The sequence below is a fragment of the Oryza sativa genome, chromosome 5 (genome assembly GCF_034140825.1).
Source record: "Oryza sativa Japonica Group chromosome 5, ASM3414082v1".
NCBI classification, from domain to species: domain Eukaryota; kingdom Viridiplantae; phylum Streptophyta; class Magnoliopsida; order Poales; family Poaceae; genus Oryza; species Oryza sativa.
In genome coordinates this window covers 26,345,782-26,365,809 of record NC_089039.1, presented here as the reverse complement: position 1 = coordinate 26,365,809, position 20,028 = coordinate 26,345,782, and the positions used below count along the sequence as shown (strand labels likewise).

The 20,028-nt window shown below is 43.6% G+C and overlaps 2 protein-coding genes across 5 annotated transcripts; both read left to right on the top strand.

Annotated features, from left to right (window-relative positions):
* The first annotated feature begins 1,985 nt into the window (after positions 1 to 1,985).
* On the top strand, positions 1,986 to 10,386 carry LOC4339397 (respiratory burst oxidase homolog protein A). 4 transcript variants are annotated; one of them, XR_001546114.3, is made up of 16 exons: positions 1,986 to 2,745; positions 2,828 to 2,987; positions 3,073 to 3,121; positions 3,775 to 3,888; positions 5,518 to 5,940; positions 7,032 to 7,415; positions 7,504 to 7,599; positions 7,685 to 7,800; positions 7,943 to 8,110; positions 8,190 to 8,349; positions 8,531 to 8,728; positions 8,829 to 8,957; positions 9,051 to 9,129; positions 9,518 to 9,633; positions 9,726 to 9,925; positions 10,044 to 10,386. XR_001546114.3 is itself a non-coding variant. In XM_015784334.3 (15 exons), the coding sequence occupies exons 1-14, from the start codon at positions 2,076 to 2,078 to the stop codon at positions 9,625 to 9,627; spliced, it is 2,856 nt and encodes a 951-aa protein (XP_015639820.1). In that variant the 5' UTR covers positions 1,986 to 2,075; the 3' UTR covers positions 9,628 to 9,633; positions 9,726 to 10,386. The 4 variants fall into 4 exon arrangements, 2 of the variants coding, with proteins under 2 accessions (XP_015639820.1, XP_015639819.1); XR_001546113.3 differs by having other exon boundaries at positions 9,518 to 9,925; XM_015784334.3 differs by having other exon boundaries at positions 9,726 to 10,386.
* A 63-nt stretch (positions 10,387 to 10,449) lies between these two features.
* Positions 10,450 to 12,276, top strand: LOC4339396 (UDP-glycosyltransferase 88A1). The gene has a single exon (XM_015784335.3). The coding sequence runs from the start codon at positions 10,770 to 10,772 to the stop codon at positions 12,165 to 12,167; it is 1,398 nt and encodes a 465-aa protein (XP_015639821.1). The 5' UTR covers positions 10,450 to 10,769; the 3' UTR covers positions 12,168 to 12,276.
* The last annotated feature ends 7,752 nt before the right edge of the window (positions 12,277 to 20,028 follow it).

The window sequence follows — 20,028 nt, the reverse complement described above, 5'->3', positions numbered from 1 at the left end:
GTTACTCTAGGTTAAATCCTGCAACGAAGTAATGAAGAAATTGTTAAGCAACTCTGATAGGTAATACCATATGACTATATCCAAGGCCTCCCTGATGGAAAGTCAGAGGTAGAACATGGATGCGATAGCATTGTCAGCTAGGACCCTTTATTTATTCTGTTCTCCATTCATTCTTGTGCATGCTGGATGGCCTATTTCTATATCATCATATCAGCTGGAATCTATTGATTAAGAGCAAAGCATATGCAAAGAGACGTGAGTAAGCTATCGACTATCCTTCCACTAAGCTCCCTTGGTTAGTTATAAACCTACAATGATGGTGCTTACTAGCTTGCTAAGACAAAGTCATTGACGTAGGGGATCCATTGACCAACCTTGCTAAGTTCACCACTGTTTTTCCAGTTTTTCTTTAAGTATCCTGTAGAATTGTTCATCTCTTTGCGTACCAACATGATATTTATTTTTTTGAGAACATGATATTTATTCGATGCACGTATATATTTGTTTTGTGTCCATGAGCTGGCTCATCATAGAATGTTAGTTGAATATCTGATCAGCACATAGGCAAATCATTAGATGCTAACAACTCATATCCGTAATCAATATACAAATTTCCTCGTTTCATCCTTGTTTTCGTCGCCTCAGTAAATCTAGAGAAGCACTACGTATCACCAATTTTATTCTCGTTTAATCCGATCACCAATTTTTTTCCGCACAAAAGAACAATAACCCTTTGGTAGTTGGTAGAACTTGTCAGCTAGCAGATTAGAAATTTCCCGGTAGAGCTGTAGAATTACGTGAAAATCGTGGACGAAATTTATTACTACCACTCATTTTTTAACGAAGGAAGCTGCGGTTTTCTGTTCAGTGCTCGCTCACTCACCGGGCACCAGCAGCGGCAGCTTCAGGCCAAGCGCTCCACTGGAGCTAACTGAAATGATGCTGTTCACCACGAGGAGCTGGAGAGGAAACTACTCGTAGGCAGGAATGAATGTTTCGACGAGGCAATCAATGGGTGTCGCCCTGCCTGCCCCGACGACCCGGTGATCCGATGTGATATCGCACTGGGTGGGCAGCCACCGGACGGCGCTCCCCGCCACGCACATGCTCGCGGCTCATCATGGCTGTGTACTGGTGTGTAGTAGCTCTTGCCTTGCCAGGTGCGGCACTGGCCGGCCGAGCCGCGCGCACCGATCTCAGTCGTCTCGCTCGCCTAGCCACGTTACGCGCAGCCCACGTTAGGTCACGCCCACCCCGACGGCCGACACGCCCGCGCCCGTTACGCGCAGCCACGCACGCACGCGCGATGCGCGGCACGGCACGCCACGGCGCGCCGTGCTACCGGACGATCGAGAGGCCGACGCGAACGCGCGGCATGCGGTGCACACGGATGCTGGCGCGCGGTGGAGTGCATGGGTTGGCGCACGCATGCCCACGAGCCCACGCGAGGGGACGGACACTCCGGGCGCGCAAGGTCGTGCCAGATAATATACGATCACCTGTTGGATTTGCTCCCGTGGCCACAACCCACAAGCCACAAGCCGGCGATCGCGCGCGGTGGTTGCGGGTCAATTTCGCTCTCGCGCCGTGGTTCGGGCTCGAGCCTCTCATCGTCACACCACCACCAAACGCGACGGCTCACCATGTGAAACGTGAATCCACCTCGTGTACTAGCTTCAAGTGAGTGAGCTCACGGCTTTAACGTGGAGGCGCGGAGTTATGTTTTCTCGGGGGCGGCTGGCTTGCTCCCGATATATTGCTGTGCTTGTCTCCGCTTTTCTCCGCGGCGCGGCCCCGGCTTGGACTCGCTTTCCGCGACACGAGGCTGTGCTTTTCTCCGCAGGAGAGAGAGAGAACGGGAGAGTGGTGGTGGTGGCTGCAAGCTACTACTACTCCTACTGCAACCGCGTTGCATTAGGTCGCGTTCGCTTGGACTGTTCTGTGAGCTAGGAGTATATCTAATCTTCCTCCCGAATCGTCAAACTAGTTTGGTGGTGGGCTAGCTGCAGCCAGCCAGCCAGCCAGCCAAGGGAGCGGCGCATTGCGTGCGTGCGAGGAGGGGAGGAGGGGGAGTGATGAGGGCGGGAATCGGCAGCGGCAGCGGCGGCGGCACTACGCCGGTGCGGCCGCGATGGGGGTCTGGTGTGACGACGCCGCGGTCGCTGAGCACGGGGTCGTCGCCGCGCGGGTCGGACCGGAGCTCCGACGACGGGGAGGAGCTGGTCGAGGTGACGCTCGACCTGCAGGAGGACGACACCATTGTGCTGAGGAGCGTCGAGCCGGCGGCGGGGGGAGCGGCCGTGGCGTCGTCGTCGGGTGCGTCGCCGTCAGCGGTGGCGCCGCCGAGGCGGGCGGAGCCGCCTGGCGGGGTGGCGTCGCGGTCGAGGTCGCCGGCGATGCGGCGGACGTCGTCGCACCGGCTGCTGCAGTTCTCGCAGGAGCTCAAGGCCGAGGCCATGGCCCGCGCGCGCCAGTTCTCGCAGGACCTCACCAAGCGCTTCACGCGCACCCAGAGCACCACCACCGCCCCGCCGGGCATCGAGTCCGCCCTCGCGGCCCGCGCGGAGCGCCGGCAGCGCGCGCAGCTCGACCGCACCAAGTCCGGCGCGCAGCGGGCGATCCGCGGCCTCCGCTTCATCAGCGGCCCCAACAAGGCCAGCAACGCGTGGATCGAAGTCCAGGCCAACTTCGACCGCCTCGCCCGCGACGGCTACCTCTCCCGCGACGATTTCCCGCAATGCATAGGTCAATCTCTTCCCCAATCGCCCCCATCCCCTTCCCAAACATTCCAGTCTCCTTACTTTCCCCAGCTGCATTTGAGATGCAGGGATGACGGAGTCGAAGGAGTTCGCCATGGAGCTGTTCGACACCTTGAGCCGGCGGCGGCAGATGCAGGTGGACAAGATCAACAAGGAAGAACTGCGCGAGATCTGGCAGCAGATCACCGACAACAGCTTCGACTCGCGCCTCCAGATCTTCTTCGATATGTAACTACCGTGCCGTACCAATTTGTGGACTGATTATTGATTTGTTCCGTTAATGTGACTCCGTTTTGGTATGCGATTTATTCAGGGTGGATAAGAACGCAGATGGCCATATTACGGAGGCTGAGGTGAAAGAGGTAATAATAGTCCAATGCTGAGGTTGCTTTTTTTTTTTTTACTTCCTGTATTACTCCATATTTTCCTGTCTTTTGGGGATATATTTTTTCGAACTGTTTTCCTGGGATATTTTGGTTTATGGAGTATTTGGATGATTGTGCTGTCCATTTCCCCAGCTCTGTAGGTGTGTGTACTTGTTTTTTGTTGTCTGCAAGTTTATGTTCCTGAATTTACGCATAAGAATTATGGAACGCGTAGCTTGGAAAAAAGAATTCCTGACTAATGGAGGCCCCCTTGGCCGAACTGGCCGGAAAGCACCCGCACTGGCTGTCTGCACACACTAGTTTTTTCTATACATTGAGGTACCTTGTTCTAGAACATGGGAGGGGTGTGTTGTAAATTTACTCCTACTATGGATGGAGATGGAAGTTTGAAGATTAATACAGTATAGTTGGTGGGGGCATTTCTGTCATGCTGCGTAATTATTATAATCTGTTCAAATGATGCGTGGAAAGAGGCAACTTTTGGATTAGAGCTTAATTTATTCATTTCGCTGAGGTCATTGTGTAAAGGGCCGAGACAGGTTGTTTTTTTTTATCTTTTCTTGCTCGATATGTGAGGATGGTTTGTGATCAATAAATTAATAGTGGGGTTTGGCTTTTTTCTTTTCCAGATTATTATGTTAAGTGCTTCTGCTAATAAACTGTCAAGACTCAAGGAGCAAGCAGAGGAATATGCGGCCTTGATCATGGAGGAACTTGATCCCGAACAGCTTGGCTACATTGAGGTAAACTAGCATGTTTCTTCTGCCATCTGTGTCTGAGCACTGATAGAAAGAATTACACAATGGTTGGTTCCATGATTTCCTCTGACAATCTACAACTATCCACTGATGTTTCCTTTTCTCTTTTCTTTTTTAAACATACTGCTACAGTGCTACTGATGTTAATAGGTTGGTTTAGGAGAAACATTCAAACAGATAAATCCGTTACTTACTGTTTTGTAAAAATGCGAGAGATTGCATGTATGGTGCTTTTCACTCTATATATTCCAGCATGTGCACTCATACACTTTACCCTGCAGCGCTACATTAACTTGTTTCTCTAAAGCCCTGAAATGTTGTCTTCTCAACCTAGAAAAACTACTGGCATGAAAAGAAATAAGGCCATCCAATTTAGGAACTGTTTATACGCTAAGAATTAATGGTTAGAATCTTAAGGAAGGTTAACTAGCCAAATCCTTCCACCGATTTATTTTTCTTTCTCCCTTTTGTCCCTCCAAAATCTATTTAAGATCCAAAATGCTGTGGCAACTGGTGATAACCATATGAAATAAATACATAATGCAATATTATCTTTTGAACAAGTAATTGCTGCTATGATTTTGTGCAATATTCTCACATGCAAAAGATTACATGTCCAACAGACCAACACTGTCTTGATATATTGGGGTGGCAATTCACTCTTTCAATAAGATGTCAATTGCTGCTTATGTATTTTAGTATAGAAATACAATGTCTTTAACACCAAATACTACAGCATGCACTAATTCTTTGATATTCAGTAGTAGTAGTTGCATTTCACAAGTTCCATTTTATTTTGTTTTATTATGCACTTGCGTGTCTTTGTTAGACTTCTACGTTTTTTTGGAGATCATAAGAGACAAGTGCTGCATGTAAAAGATTCAGGAGGATATTCAAAGATTCAAATCTGTGTCCCTCTTTTTAAGGATGAAATAATTGCAAGCATGTTCTACAAGATTTTAGCATGTATGGTGCACTCATGTGGGAACCATGTGTGCCACCAGATGCAATTAAAATCTTGTGGGGACCTTCTGCATTTTAGTGAGTCATTTGACTTTGGGGCCTTGGATTGATGTGTACCGTTTGCCTGCCTTGTATTTTCTGAGTGCAAGAAGTGTAATTAATGTTCTTGTATGTTGGTTGTGTCTATGACCTGCAGTTTCTGAGATGATACCATGACATATTTTAATTAATTCAACGAGAATTAGCTTATTGTCTGATGATATTATGGTAGTTATGAAAAAAAATATATTAATGTGTTCTTCTGTATCATTGAAAACAAGACAATCACAAGCATTGAAGCGATATGCAAGTAAAACGCCTAACATATTCATAAACTAAGAAGAATTCTAAACTTTAAATTTCAGTAGTAAGTTAATAATTTTGGTAACATTCTAAATGTTCAGAAATTCTTTTTGGTTCATGGATTGTAGAAGAACCCACTTGTCAGCAACAGAAAATATCTTTGAAAAGTCTCTGTGTTATTTTAGGCATATTGTTTTTTCAGTTTGACCTGCTTACTGGTTACTGAGACAGTAAACTACATTTATGTGACACCCCTTTTCTCGCCGAGAATTATGTGATCCTTAAAAACACTACTTGTTGACATGACAGCTCTGGCAATTGGAGACATTGCTATTGCAAAAAGATACCTATGTGAACTATAGCCAAGCATTGAGCTACACAAGCCAGGCACTAAGCCAGAACCTTGCTGGTCTAAGGAAAAGGAGTCCAATCCGGAAAATAAGCACCAAATTAAGCTACTATCTGGAGGACAACTGGAAGCGCCTGTGGGTACTTGCACTGTGGATTGGGATAATGGCTGGGTTGTTCATTTGGAAATTCATACAATACCGCCACCGATATGTCTTTAACGTGATGGGCTACTGTGTAACAACTGCAAAAGGGGCTGCTGAGACTCTTAAGCTGAATATGGCTATTATCCTCCTGCCAGTATGCCGCAACACCATCACTTGGTTGAGGAATACAAGGGCTGCACGGGCATTGCCGTTCGATGACAACATCAACTTCCACAAGGTTAGCGACTAGACTATCTTTGTTCCTTTGTTGTCCTTTAAAACATGGAGAAAACACAGAGTAGATTCAAGATTTATCAATTGATTTGGTTGGAAAAAAATATGACAGCACACAGCATATACTTTGGTTAAGGACATGATACCATGCATGATGCATGTTTGTACCTGTGGGGTTTATTTGTCATTTATGTCCATCACTATGAAGGGGACAATACAACTTTTATTGATAGGCTGCTCATCCATACTCTTTGCATTAATGCTCCTACCATCAGGACAAATAGTTTGGGCCATGGTCTACTGGACTCTCATTTACATCATGGTCGATGCATGTTAAAAGATGGGTTATGATTTATGAATAGCCACAAAACATGGTCAGATAAGGTGTTTCTATTTTGATATATATAATTTTACTGGCTTGGCTTATCCTAGATGAATTAAGCCTATTATAAATAGTCATTTTCATTAGTTCTCCACAGCCAGGAGCCTAAACAAGCTCGTGATTGTTCATCTTTGAAGTTTGCCATTTGCATTAGAGAGCATTATTTTCTTGATTGAATCATAGTCATGCAAGTTCATTCCTGTCAGCTAACAGCATGCCTGTATGTGATATGCTTCTGAATCACCAGTTTACATTCCAAAATATGTATATTATTGCATGGACTAACTAACTTAAAGGAGGCACAAGAGAATATAAAGTCATTTGGTTGGTATCATGCAGAGGGCACATAAGCCATGATTGGACCATATCAATCAGCAGATGGTATAGTTGATGTCACTTAAGACAGTTCATGCCAAATATCTCTTCCTATGGGATATAGCAGTCTGTGAAGTAGAAGAAGCATGAGGTTCAGTTTAGTCTTATTTTCACTAGAATGCACGAGATGCATTTAATTTTACTAAGCAAAAAAATAAACCATGATTATAATATGCTTTTTAATGGCACTGATAATGCCTTTGTGTCATCCTTAAACAAACAGACGCATTAAAATACATATGGTAGCATGGCCAATTCGGACATTTGTGTGACATGTTGACAATGACCCAGAGCAAGAATACAGCTAAGGGTGAATGTTTTGCTTCTTGTAATGGCAGACTATTGCAGCAGCAATTGTGGTTGGTGTTATCCTTCATGGAGGGCTCCATCTTGTATGTGATTTTCCACGGCTCATAGGTTCATCGGAGGAGAAGTATGCTCCACTAGGGAAGTATTTTGGTGAAACTAAGCCAACATATTTGACCCTGGTCAAAGGAGTGGAGGGCATAACTGGGGTAATCATGCTTGTGTGCATGATTATCGCTTTTACTCTTGCAACCAGGTGGTTCCGCCGTAGCCTGGTGAAGCTTCCAAAGCCATTTGACAAATTAACTGGCTTCAACGCTTTCTGGTATTCTCACCATCTATTCATCATTGTGTACATATCACTTGTAATTCATGGAGAGTGGCTATACCTTATCCGCATATGGTACAAAAGGACGGTGAGATAATTATTTTTCATTTCTCCTTTTCTCTGTACCTGTGTACCAGAACAGTTTCATAAGCTTCTAATATAATTCTTTCCTACAGACATGGATGTATCTTGCAGTGCCCGTTTGTTTGTATGTAGGGGAGAGGACACTGAGGTTCTTCAGGTCTGGCAGTTATTCTGTCCGTCTGTTGAAGGTGGCACACATGCATCACAAAATTGTATTACACTATTTACATACTGATTTTGTGTACGGTCTTCTGACACACTATTTATTTGCAGGTGGCCATCTATCCTGGTAATGTTTTAACACTGCAGATGTCTAAGCCTCCCACATTCCGTTATAAGAGTGGGCAGTATATGTTTGTTCAATGTCCAGCTGTTTCACCCTTTGAATGGTATATGCTCTTATTTCCTAATATGCTTCGCCTGGAGTTTCTATTTATAAGATTGCAAATGTCATGTTTATGAACACCTTATTTGTAGAGTAGGTAGATCAGTATAGCTGCTTAGATGTTTAATGATTCTTTCCCCTTTCAGGCATCCCTTCTCAATAACTTCGGCACCTGGGGATGACTATCTCAGCATTCATGTTCGGCAACTTGGTGACTGGACAAGAGAGCTCAAGAGGGTGTTCTCAGCGGCTTGTGAGCCACCAGTGGGTGGGAAAAGTGGTCTCCTTAGAGCAGATGAGACTACCAAGAAAGCGTACGCTTATGCTCTATGTTTAGCAATAATTATATGCTTGTGCAGTTGGGGATTTTCATGACATTGTTTTGGAATGCAGCTTACCCAAATTGTTGATTGATGGTCCATATGGCTCTCCTGCGCAAGACTACAGCAAGTATGATGTTTTACTGCTGGTTGGATTAGGAATTGGCGCAACGCCTTTTATCAGCATATTGAAAGACCTTATCAACAGCATCATCAAAATGGAGGAAGAGGAAGTAAGTGATCTTTATCGTATTTTCAGTTGCATCTTCCTGATGCCTAACTACAGTAATAGATATAATTGGTTGTAATTCTCATTTCTCTGTGATCTATGTATGCATTTATATAATATCGTCTGTGAAGACCATGAGAGACAGGACAGGACAAACTGATTAAGTTCTTCACCTTTCTTTGCAGGAAGCTTCAGGTGATCTTTACCCGCCAATCGGACGCAATAAAGCACATGTTGATCTTGACACCCTTATGAGGATTACCTCAAAACCAAAGAGGGTTTTGAAGACAACAAATGCTTATTTTTATTGGGTGACACGTGAACAAGGCTCTTTTGATTGGTTTAAAGGAGTCATGAATGAGATTGCTGAACTAGATCAAAGGGTAAGTGGGTAACTTATGTGAGCTAAGCCATATATTTTAAGTAATGTAATGTTCTATTTTGCATCTTTTTCTTACAACCTTTCTTCTTGATTTATACCAGAATATTATTGAGATGCACAACTACCTCACAAGTGTTTACGAGGAAGGGGATGCTCGGTCAGCACTCATTACTATGCTGCAAGCTCTAAACCATGCCAAGAATGGTGTTGATATAGTATCTGGAACTAAAGTAAGTCACGTCTCACCACTTGACCTCATGCTGTACTCCTATAATTTGCATCATTGTTATTTGAACTTAACTATTCTATTACTTTTTTTGCAGGTCCGTACACATTTTGCAAGGCCAAATTTTAAGAAGGTTCTTTCTAAGATAGCCTCCAAACATCCTTATGCTAAAATAGGTAAGTTATCATATTGCGATATAATTAAAGAAGCTATCCTTTTTTTAATCTATTTAGCTGTGATATACTCATCAGGATGTGAACTTTCTGGATCAACAAAACTGGGACTAGCATGTGCATATGACTGCAACATTTGTAATTCTCTTGACATGTAACAATGCATATACCAGAAAATAGGAGGGGAGGTGGTGTACGAAATTGAGTAGCCGTGATCTGTTGAAGTACTTGAAACTTAAGTCTGTCATTTTGGTATTTAAGTAATAGCAAGACGTAAAGCAAAATGAGGGGCTCTCAAGTTCAAGTACTTGTGTTCTTCTGATTAATTTTTGTATCAATTCTATCATCTTTTATCACTGTAATGAAGGTAATTGTGTTTGTTTGTGTATAGGAGTATTCTACTGTGGGGCTCCAGTTCTGGCTCAGGAATTAAGCGATCTTTGCCATGATTTTAATGGCAGATGCACGTCAAAATTTGAGTTTCACAAGGAGCATTTCTAAAATCAGGTAAATGCCAAATAGGGAAATAATAGAAGATTGTGCTACTTGTATGACACCTTTTCTTTTACACGATGCCTTGTTCACAATGGAATTAATAGCAAGGGCGAGAAGCATAGAGGTGCTATCACAACGCACCCTCCTGGCTACGGCCAGTTTGCACTGTACACTTCTTGCTTGAGATACTCAGAAGATACAATAAGAGTGCCAAGATAAGAGTTTTGGGGATCATCTGGTACAAAATATATAGGACATCAATCATGGGGAAACATAGGTTCCAACTTCCAAGTGCATCGGCGAGGTGATTGCTCGTAACATGTTGATCTCCTGGATTTGGATTTGGTTTTCGACTATAATCTGGTGTAGGACATAGAAGGCTACCATGAGCACAAGGCTAATTAATTGTATATTGCGTGCAGCTGAGTGGTCAGGCTACAAGATTTGCTCTAACTTTGTAATTATATACAGAGATGGGAAACAAACAAATATAGTGTGATTTTTGTAAGTAGTGTAGGTTGGTAGTGATTGGGTCCAGATTGGTGGCTCAGATTACATTCAAGCTTGTTTTTTTGTTGTGCCGGGAGTGTACAACGTGCATTGTTTTAGGGATGGTTTTACACACATACAGATGATGTAATCATGTAATCCTTGTAGCAAAGGCCTTGTTCTTACGTTAACCTTCTGTCTGTACATGTTTGGCTTGTGGATTGTGTATTGGAAAGAAAAGATGCAGTAAACAGTGATCTTTTGTTGTGTGATAAATTTGCAAGATGAATGCTGCCAACCTGTTGAAAGGAAGTCGAGAAGACTCGCTGACGCTGAGCAACGAGAGTTTTCAATGATAAGTTGTATATGTGTACCCAAAACATTACGCTGCATTATTTGTTCCTGCTAAATTGCAACCAATAGGCCGTATACGTGCCTCGGCCTCAGTCTTAGCTGAACTGGAGCTCTGCGTGCCGCACGAGTCACCTAACTCTAGTATAATTATCAATTTATCAGGCATACTAGCTGGCAATTAAAAAAATACTTTTTAGATTCTATAAAAAAGTATTTTTTAACCCTAAAAATCGTAGTCCAAGATTCAATGCGCTCTATACAAATATAGCCTGGCAAGTCATAAATCCCAGTAACAAGAACTTGATATGATGACAGAAACGGTGGTTGTGAACGCGGGGCTTGGCGTCGGCCATCTGGCCCCAATGGTGGAGCTTGCCAATCTCTTCCCGCGGCACGGCCTCGCCGTCACCGTCGTCCTCATTGAGCCGCCGGCAAAGCCGCCCAGCTTCGCCGCCGCGGTCTCCCGGTCCATGGCTTCCAACCCTCGCATCACCTTCCACGTGATGCCCTCGCCTTCCTGCCACAGCAACGTGCCCGAGCTCATCCGCGCCATGAATGCGCCACTGCGCGAGTACCTACGCTCGTCGGTGCCCTCTGCTCGCGCGGTCGTCTTCGACATGTTCTGCGCCTGCGCGCTCGACGTCGCCGCCGAGCTCGGGCTACCGGCCTACTTCTTCCAGTGCGGCGGCGCCAGCCACCTCGCCGTCGGCTTGCACCTCCCGCACGTGCAGGCCGAGATAAACGCCAGCTTCGGGGAGATCGGCGACGAGCCCCTCCTGTTCCCCAGCGTCCCGCCGTTCAAACCCAGTGACCTCCCCAAGGCAGCACTCGACCGCAACGACGAGATGTACAGATGGATTCTGGGCGTGTTCGAGCGGCTCCCGGAATCCCGCGGCATCCTCGTCAACACGTTCCAGTGGCTGGAGACGAAGGCGCTGCGCGCGCTCGGGGACGGCGCGTGCGTCGTCGGCCGCCCCACGCCGCCGGTGTGCTGCGTCGGGCCACTGGTCTCGCGAAGCGGGGAGGACAAGAAGCACGGGTGCCTCTCATGGCTGGACGCGCAGCCGGAGAAGAGCGTCGTGTTCCTCTGCTTCGGGAGCATGGGCTCGTTCCCCAAGGAGCAGCTCGCGGAGATCGCCATTGGGCTGGAGAGGTCCGGACAGAGGTTCCTGTGGGTGGTGCGGCGTCCGCACGCCGGCGAGGCTTCGCTCTCAGGTTTGCTCGCCGGGTGTCACGGCACGCACGGCGAGCTGGACATCGACGAGCTCATGCCGGAGGGGTTCTTGGAGAGGACCAAGGGCAGGGGGCTCGCCGCCGGGTCGTGGGCGCCGCAGGCGGACGTGCTGCGGCACAGGGCGACCGGCGCGTTCGTGACGCACTGCGGGTGGAACTCGGTGCTGGAGGGGATCGCCGCCGGCGTGCCACTGCTGTGCTGGCCGCTCTACGCGGAGCAGAGGCTGAACAAGGTGTTCATCATGGAGGAGGTCGGGGTCGGCGCTGTGATGGCGGGGTACGACGGCGAGGTGGTCAGAGCCGAGGAGGTGGAGGCGAAGGTTAGGTGGATGCTGGAGTCGAATGAAGCGTCGCCGATCCGTGAGCGAGTGGCGCTGGCGAAGGAGCGGGCCGAAGAGGCGACGAGGAAATCTGGCTCGTCGCATCAATCATTTGTCAAGTTTCTGATAGACTTTGGCGTGACCAAGTGACCGGTCATGAATCTTGTTTATTGGTGACAATGTAAAACGGGATAAGTCAATTAAGAATTATAGTTATTATAAAATTTAAAAATAAGTTTATTTGATTTTTTTAAAATTTAAATCTATATGGAAAGTATTTGAAAAAAAACATATTGTTTAGCAATTCAGAGAACGTGGTAACGGTATATGAGGGATTAGCTAAGATGATTAGGCAGTTTCGAAGGGCGTGGCTAATGCGCGCGCGCGCCAGCAACAGCCTTCCCACGCTGTTTTTTTCTCCGCTTTTCTCTCTTTTTTTGTGATTTTTTTCCTTTCCTTTTGACTTTTTTTTCTGATTTTTTAATCTTTAGCACACATGTTTTCAAAATATTTGAGTTGAATATTTTTAAATCTTGACTTTAAAGTTTTCAAATTTTAACTTAAAAGTTTTCAAATCTTAACTTAAAAATTTTCAAATCTGTACTTGAAAGTTTTCAATCTTGAGTTGAAAGTTTTTAAATCTCGAGTTGAAAGTTTTCATATTTTTTCAAATCTTAACTTAAAAATTTTTAAATCTGTACTTGAAAGTTTTTAAATCAAAGATGAAAGTTTTTAAATCTGAGTTGAAAGTTTTCAAAATTTATCTTGCACATTTAAATTTTGAGCTGAAAATTTTCAATTTTTAAAATTTGACTTCAAAAGTTTTCAAATCTAACTTGAAAGTTTTCAATCGGTTAGTAGAAAAAGTCTTTCGGAAAAAAATAATATCTTAATTACTGTCATTATCTACTAATAACTTAATTAGTTAGGCTAAACTATCCGGAAACGCAACCTTAATATATATCTTATACCACAACAAGAGCTAGTATAAAAAAGACCATGTCAAAAAAATTATACAATCAAAATTGACAAAGCCATCTTCTCTTATGCATTGTATCTGTTACAACCATAGCCACTATTTGTTCCACATTTCCGCTGATCATGTCGCTGATGGAAGAGAGGATAAATAGAGAACAAAGCAAAATCTGAAAAAAAAAAAACCAATTGCACGTTGGCTTTTGAAAATCGCAATAGTCATATGTCCCGAATAACAGATCCATATAACTGCTAAAAAAAACATCGGTGAGGCTACGCCTCGAATAAGATCTGTTCTTACACTGCCATCCATGGACACAATCACACCTCCTCACAACCGGATAGACCACCAACGAGAGAGAGAGAGGACCGTCATTCCAAAGAGCTTCATCATCAACTCCACCCAGACAACGACGCCATGGATACGAAAACATATTCAAACGTGCCTCTATGGATGAAACACCGAAGCAAGATGACCACGGAACCAAAGATTAGAAGATCCGTCATCACCATCACCATTGATGAAGATGATGAAAGATAACTAAATTTATTTGGATGAAAACCTAAACCATCACCTTTGAATTGTAGGATTTAGAAAACGTTGGAATAGGAAAAAGATAAGATATTGATAGAATGTAAGTGTAAAACAGAGTATTGCAAAACGCAGGAAAAACATAGGAATGACCATTTGAATAAACCGTAGGAAAAACACAAGAATTAGATGAGAGAGATAGACTCAAATAAAATTTACCAAGAGGTTAAATCTCTTGCTAAACTTCCTCCATAATCTCTATAGGATTGTACATTCCATAGGAAATTCAAAGGATTAGATATGATTCAATCCGTTGTTTTAAAGGGCTTCATAGGAAATTTTCCTATAGGATTGAAATCCTCTAAAATTCTTATGTTTTTCTTCCAATTCAAAAGGGCCCTGATACTCTTTTTGTTTCAAAATACGAGCGTTCGTTCTGGTGAGATTGGGTGAGAAAGCAAATCATATTCCGCGCGCACGCTTCCCAAACTATTAAACGGTGTGTTTTTTGCAAAAAAAAATTATATAGGAAAGTTGCTTTAGAAAATAAAATTAATCCATTTTTGAAATTTAAAATAGTTAATACTCAATTAATCATGCACTAATGGCTCACCTCGTTTTGCGTATCTTCCTAATCTTCTCAATCCCCTTCTCCTCAAACTCACCGACTTTATCCTAAGTCAAGCTCCTCTAAATTTGATCAAATTTTAATAAAATAATATTTTCTACAGCAAACAAATATATTATAAAAAATATTTAATAATGAATTTAATAAAATAAGATAAGCAATTGTCCCTTTTTCGCTATTAATTTGGTAAATTTTTTTAAAAAATTAACCTAGGTTAAAATCAAAACAACTCATGTTCTAAATTGGAAGAACTTGTCAGACTTAATTGGTACTCCTACAATTTTGAAGCATCTTCTGACCTAAATTTCCTAGTCAAAGATTCAATGCGCTCCAGATAAATATAGCCAAGACAATCACAGGCAATCACAGATCCATCAACAAAAACTTGATAGCATGAAAGATATGGTGGTGGTGTAGCTAGAGTCGGTCACATCTGGTCCCTACAGTGGAGCTGGCCAATCTCTTCCTGCGGCACGGCTCGCCGTCACCGTCGTCCTCATTGAGCCGCCGGCCAAGCCACAGCTTCTCCGCCACGGTACCCTGGTCCATGGCTTCCAACTCGTTCTCACGGTATCACCTTCCACGGCATGAACCCGTCCTCATTGAGCATGCAGGCCTAGTCCTCCCGCCACTACAATTTGTCTGAGCTCATCTGCGGCATGAACGCGCCGCTGCGCGAGTACCTACCTTCGCTTGTCGGTGCCCTCTGCTCGTGCGCTCGTGCTCGACATGTTCTGCGCCTGCGCCCCCAACATAATATCGTCGCTGCCGAGCTCGGAGTACGGGCCTACTTCGTCCCTCCACTCGTGTGCCGCCACCGCCAGCCACCTCGCCGTCGCCTTTTGCACCTCCCGCACATGCAGAATTGCAGACCAAGATAACACACCAGCTTCGGGGAGATCGGCCACGAGTCCCTCCGGTTCCCCTGGCGAGTCAACCGAAGCGTGGCCACTCCGTGAGCGGGTGGCGCTGGCGGTGGCCGGTGAGGAGCGGGCCGAAGTGGCAGTCAAGAATTCTGGCTCGTTGCATCAAGCTTTTGTCGAGTTTCTGTGAGGCTTTGGGGGCTTACACGAAGTCAGGTGCAGGCCTGCATGTGGGCTGTGCGGTAACCGGCTGGCGAACACAGCCTTAAGTACTGGCCGGCAATTCGATATGTTCTCTTGATGGGCTTTTAGTCTAAAGGCCTCGGACTATGGCTCAGCCGCTCAGGTGACCAACATCTGCCCTGGCACGAAAAGTGTGCAGTCGTGCAGGTTAACGAAAAGTTAGTGGTTAACTTCCGCAGCAAGAATATAGTTGGTTCTTTTTCAGGGTTAAGGTCGTGCGTGAATCGAGCCAAAATAAGACTACCGTGTGTTAGCAATATATTGTAGCATGAAGTATACGGAACCATTTGGTGTAGCTCCTTAGGGCATCTTTGGTAGGTTTTTACTGCAGTGTTCTAATTAAGCTGTGCTGTACAGCGTAATCGTTCGGCTGCACAAACACATAGCTGCGGGAAGCTACTGCTTGCTATTGGATGGCTGTGGCTACTGTAGCTACAGCTAGGCCGTCCGAACAAAGCCTTAATCGGCACAAGTTTTCTATATTATTTTTATATTTAAAAGCTCTCTTAACGTTTATACTGGTACCTTTCACATTACGATGGGTTCATATGGGGATGGACTGCACATGCCCTTAGACTTGGACAAGATCCAATGTATTATTCTCTTAACTAATCGTTTGGTTTTTCTGGTTTTCTTTTTAATAGCCAACCATTTGATTATTTTTTCCCCCGAAGATGGGGTGGTTACGCAGGCAATGTAGGGACAGGGCCGGCTCTACAATTTTGAGGGCCCTAGGACAAACTTGACAACATGATCCTTAACGCTCTCTCCCCTATAGAGAGACGTGTTATATGTATATTCACATTTTTTGGGTTGTTCAGATTAATGTCATTTTAAACCATATCAATTTTTGATAAAGTTGTTAAAGATGTGCATCCATTTAGTTTTTTTACCAAACTTTAGTAAATACATAAGAAATCCTGCTAAAACTAGGCAATATCACTAAATTGTAAAAATTTTGGTATTGCCAAAATTTGGTAAGATTTATTTTGGCTACAATATGAATGGCCCCTTCATTTTCAAAGTGTGTTTTCAAATCTAATCATAGAGAGAAATGAACATTGATAATATTTCATATATATGTTTTTAGAAATAGAAAAATATCAACACTTAAACTGATCTTGTTTATTTTTCCCATTTACTTAGCACCATAAAAATGCTTCTTGAGTAAAATTACAACTTATCAGCACCTAAAATTATAAAGGAAATATATATTATCAACAAGAATCTATCTATACATACAATTTTGATTGTTGAATATAGAATCTTTATTAATTCACTAATCAGTATTATGTAGATAATAGTAGATAACCAGGAGTGGTAGATAGTATGTAATTATTCACTAATCTTAAAATAATACTTCGGCTCATACAGTACTCATACAATTTTAGGCATGGGCCCCTAGCTAGGTCGGGCCCTAGGCCGTCGCCCTCATTGCCATGCGGCCCATGCCCCAGAGCCGGGCCTGTGTAGGGAGGATGGGAGTACGATTGCATAGAGATGACGACGTTGGCTATATACTCGGCCTTGTTGATCGGAGGGATGACCTCAGGTAGCTGTGGGAAAGCACGACCTAGATCATCAGGGGGCTTAAGATGTTTCAGTGTTTTTGAGCCTGCTCGAGAACGAAGAACACAAAAGCCGCAGATATGATCACCAGTGGGACTCATACCGAGCCCGCATGTGTAGAGTCTTTGTTTCCTCCACAGTAGGGTGAAAAAGTGGAATGCTAGGGGATGGGATACCGTCCCTCCAACGGGATAGCTCCTCTCCACACGCGATTCTTATCCATACACTCACTTGCCGCCATCACCGTCCCCCGCCGCTGCCGCGTCCGTCCCCCGTCGCCTCCTTCGCCGCCGCCGCGCCCGTCCGCCGCTGCCGCAGCGCCCGTCCCCCGCCGACGCCGTCGCTGTCCCCCGCCGCCGTGGCGGCGTCCGTACCCCGTCGACGCCGCCGTCGCCGCCGCGCCCATCCCCCACCGTCGCCGCGCCCGTCCCCCGCTACCGCCGCCGTCGCCACGCCCGTCATCTGCTGCCGCCGTCGCCGTCCTCGTCTACAAGGGACGGCTGCTGGGGCGACCGCGCGTGTCGGGGTGCTCCTCTCCCAACGGGATGCCCAACTATATCTAGTAGGAATCACCTGATACCTGATAGGTATCATCCGATACCTCGCAAGTATCACGTGATACATGGTAGAAATCGTCTGATACCTCGCGAGTATCACGTGATACGTGGTAGAAATCGTCTGATACATGACAGGTATCGCATGATACCTCGTGAGTATCACGCGATACGTGGTTGAAATCATCTGATACCTGACAGGTTTCACATGATACCTCGCGAGTATCACGTGATACGTGGTAGAAAATCGCATGATACCTGATAAGTATCACATGATATTTGCAGGTATCACCTGAAACGTGTGTAGAATCGTCTGATTTCTGATAGGTATCACACCTGATACCTATTCGGGATCATCCTGTTGTGTAGAATTGTCTGATACCTGATAGGTATCATACCTGATACCTACTCAGGATCATCCCGTTCGAAAATGGGATACCGTTATATAGCAGCCCCCGGAGAAAAATCATGACTTCTGGATAGAAGCTATCTTGCCACGATACGGTAGCACGACAACTCGAGAGAATCTATCATTAATGCGATGGACATGCTCAATAGCTGGTGCATGCACCGCATGTTCGCATCCGAAAGAAGCATGAAATCCCGTGAGACATGTCTATACCATTCTTGAGCAAGCGAAAACTCCAGGAACTTTAATTTAATTTCTCTACCTAATGTCTTATTTTAATAATTACATCTATTCTTCTTTTTTATTTTAGATTTATTCTTAATATCAGTACCCAGCTCTAAGTCCTTATATTTTAATTAAGAGTAAAGTCCTTATATTTTAAAACAGAGTGAGTATTTTAGTTCTTAATAGTGCATTTATTTGCTGTTTGTTGATATTGGTGTATTTTTCTATAAGACGATTAAAATTAGAGAATTTTGACTCTCAACAAAACTAAAATTACTTACAATATGAAATGGGAGTATATTTCATAACTTCAGAGAACCTTCACTGAAAAGAATCGATATGGCCCAAAAATGATAAGGACGGAGCCACAGACCGTTGAAGTATACTCCTTTCATTTTTTAAATAGATGATGCCGTTGACTTTTGGACACATGTTTGATCATTTGTTTTATTTAAAAATTTTGTGCAAATGTATAAGATATAAATTATGCTTAAAGTCTTTTAATAATAAAACAACTCACAATAAAATAAATTATAATTATGTAAATTTTTGAATAAGATGAATGGTCAAATGTGTGCTTAAAAATCAACGGCATCATGTATTGCAAAATAATAGAGGGAGCATTTTTTTCTTCGTGCCCCAGAATGACAAGGACTATACACGGAACCATGGACTGATGAACTACTGGTCTATTTGTACTCCCTCTTCCCTTCAGAAAGCCTCCTTTCATTTTTTAAATAGATGACGCCGTTGACTTTTGGACACATGTTTGATCATTTGTTTTATTTAAAAATTTTGTGCAAATGTATAAGATATAAATTATGCTTAAAGTCTTTTAATAATAAAACAACTCACAATAAAATAAATTATAATTATGTAAATTTTTGAATAAGATGAATGGTCAAATGTGTGTTTAAAAATCAACGGCATCATGTATTGCAAAATAATAGAGGGAGCATTTTTTTCTTCGTGCCCCAGAATGACAAGGACTATACACGGAACCATGGACTGATGAACTACTGGTCTATTTGTACTCCCTCTTCCCTTCAGAAAGCCTGTACTGTACCTTTATGAGCCGGGTCCCGCTCCTGAATCCTAACTAGAACTAGAACACATGTACTTTATACCGGCTTCTGAATAACATGTAAATCTGTAGAGTTAGTACAGTAGATACATAGCATTATAAAAACAGAGGAGGAAGTGTATTTCGGCTTGTTCTTTCCTAGCCACTCTCCTATCCGACTAGATGGATTCTAATTGTCCGAATGAACATTCGCTTGTATGTCAACAAAATGCTTTCAATATTTTTAAATGATAAGATAGATTAATATGTAATATTTCGCTCCACAAACATGTAAGTTAAAATTCAATTTTGTATAAATTGTAATAAATATAACAATTTAGACATTAACTAGCATATGTATATTCATGTTAAATTTGTTATTTTTTTACTCATAAAAATCAAATTTAAACTTATATGTTTATGGTGGGTGATATATTACATTGTTTTGTTTCTTTTCGTGCTGACTCCGTTCTGACTTCCGACCACTTCACCAAACTGGGCTAATTGACCGCTTTACTATTGAGGCATTGACCACCGTCTTTTGATCCACAAGTTTTCTTCGTCTCCCTCTAGAGAACTTTTATATTGGCAGAATATACTATCAACAAATTGTACCATAGAAGTCATCTTGTTAACGTGAAGGAAAACCGTAGTGCGATATTAAGTACGATGTGTATTGCTATCAATAGGAAGCAGCGATATATAATATTCATCAGTTTTTAGGTGAAAATCTTTGAAGTGTAAAAGTAGTATAATTGGGGTATAATTACAATGTAACTCTCGTATGTAATTGAGTAAAACATGTTGGTGCTTGACTAGCTAGGGTTGCAAGCTTGCTACTCCCACTAGCGCACAAATGTGCGAATTTTTTAATTTCCTCTCTTCACGCAAATCTCGGTACAATATTCCAACGATCAAAATTCATAAGTTTTGAGGGGAAAACATCGGCG

Excerpts from the sequence above, each read along its gene's own strand:
- LOC4339397 (XM_015784334.3), top strand. The coding sequence starts at position 2,076 with ATGAGGGCGGGAATCGGCAGCGGCAGCGGCGGCGGCACTACGCCGGTG. Across the intron at positions 3,122-3,774 it reads CGGAGGCTGAGGTGAAAGAG|ATTATTATGTTAAGTGCTTC; the intron begins GTAATAATAGTC and ends TTTCTTTTCCAG. Across the intron at positions 7,416-7,503 it reads GCATATGGTACAAAAGGACG|ACATGGATGTATCTTGCAGT; the intron begins GTGAGATAATTA and ends TCTTTCCTACAG.
- LOC4339396 (XM_015784335.3), top strand. The coding sequence starts at position 10,770 with ATGATGACAGAAACGGTGGTTGTGAACGCGGGGCTTGGCGTCGGCCAT.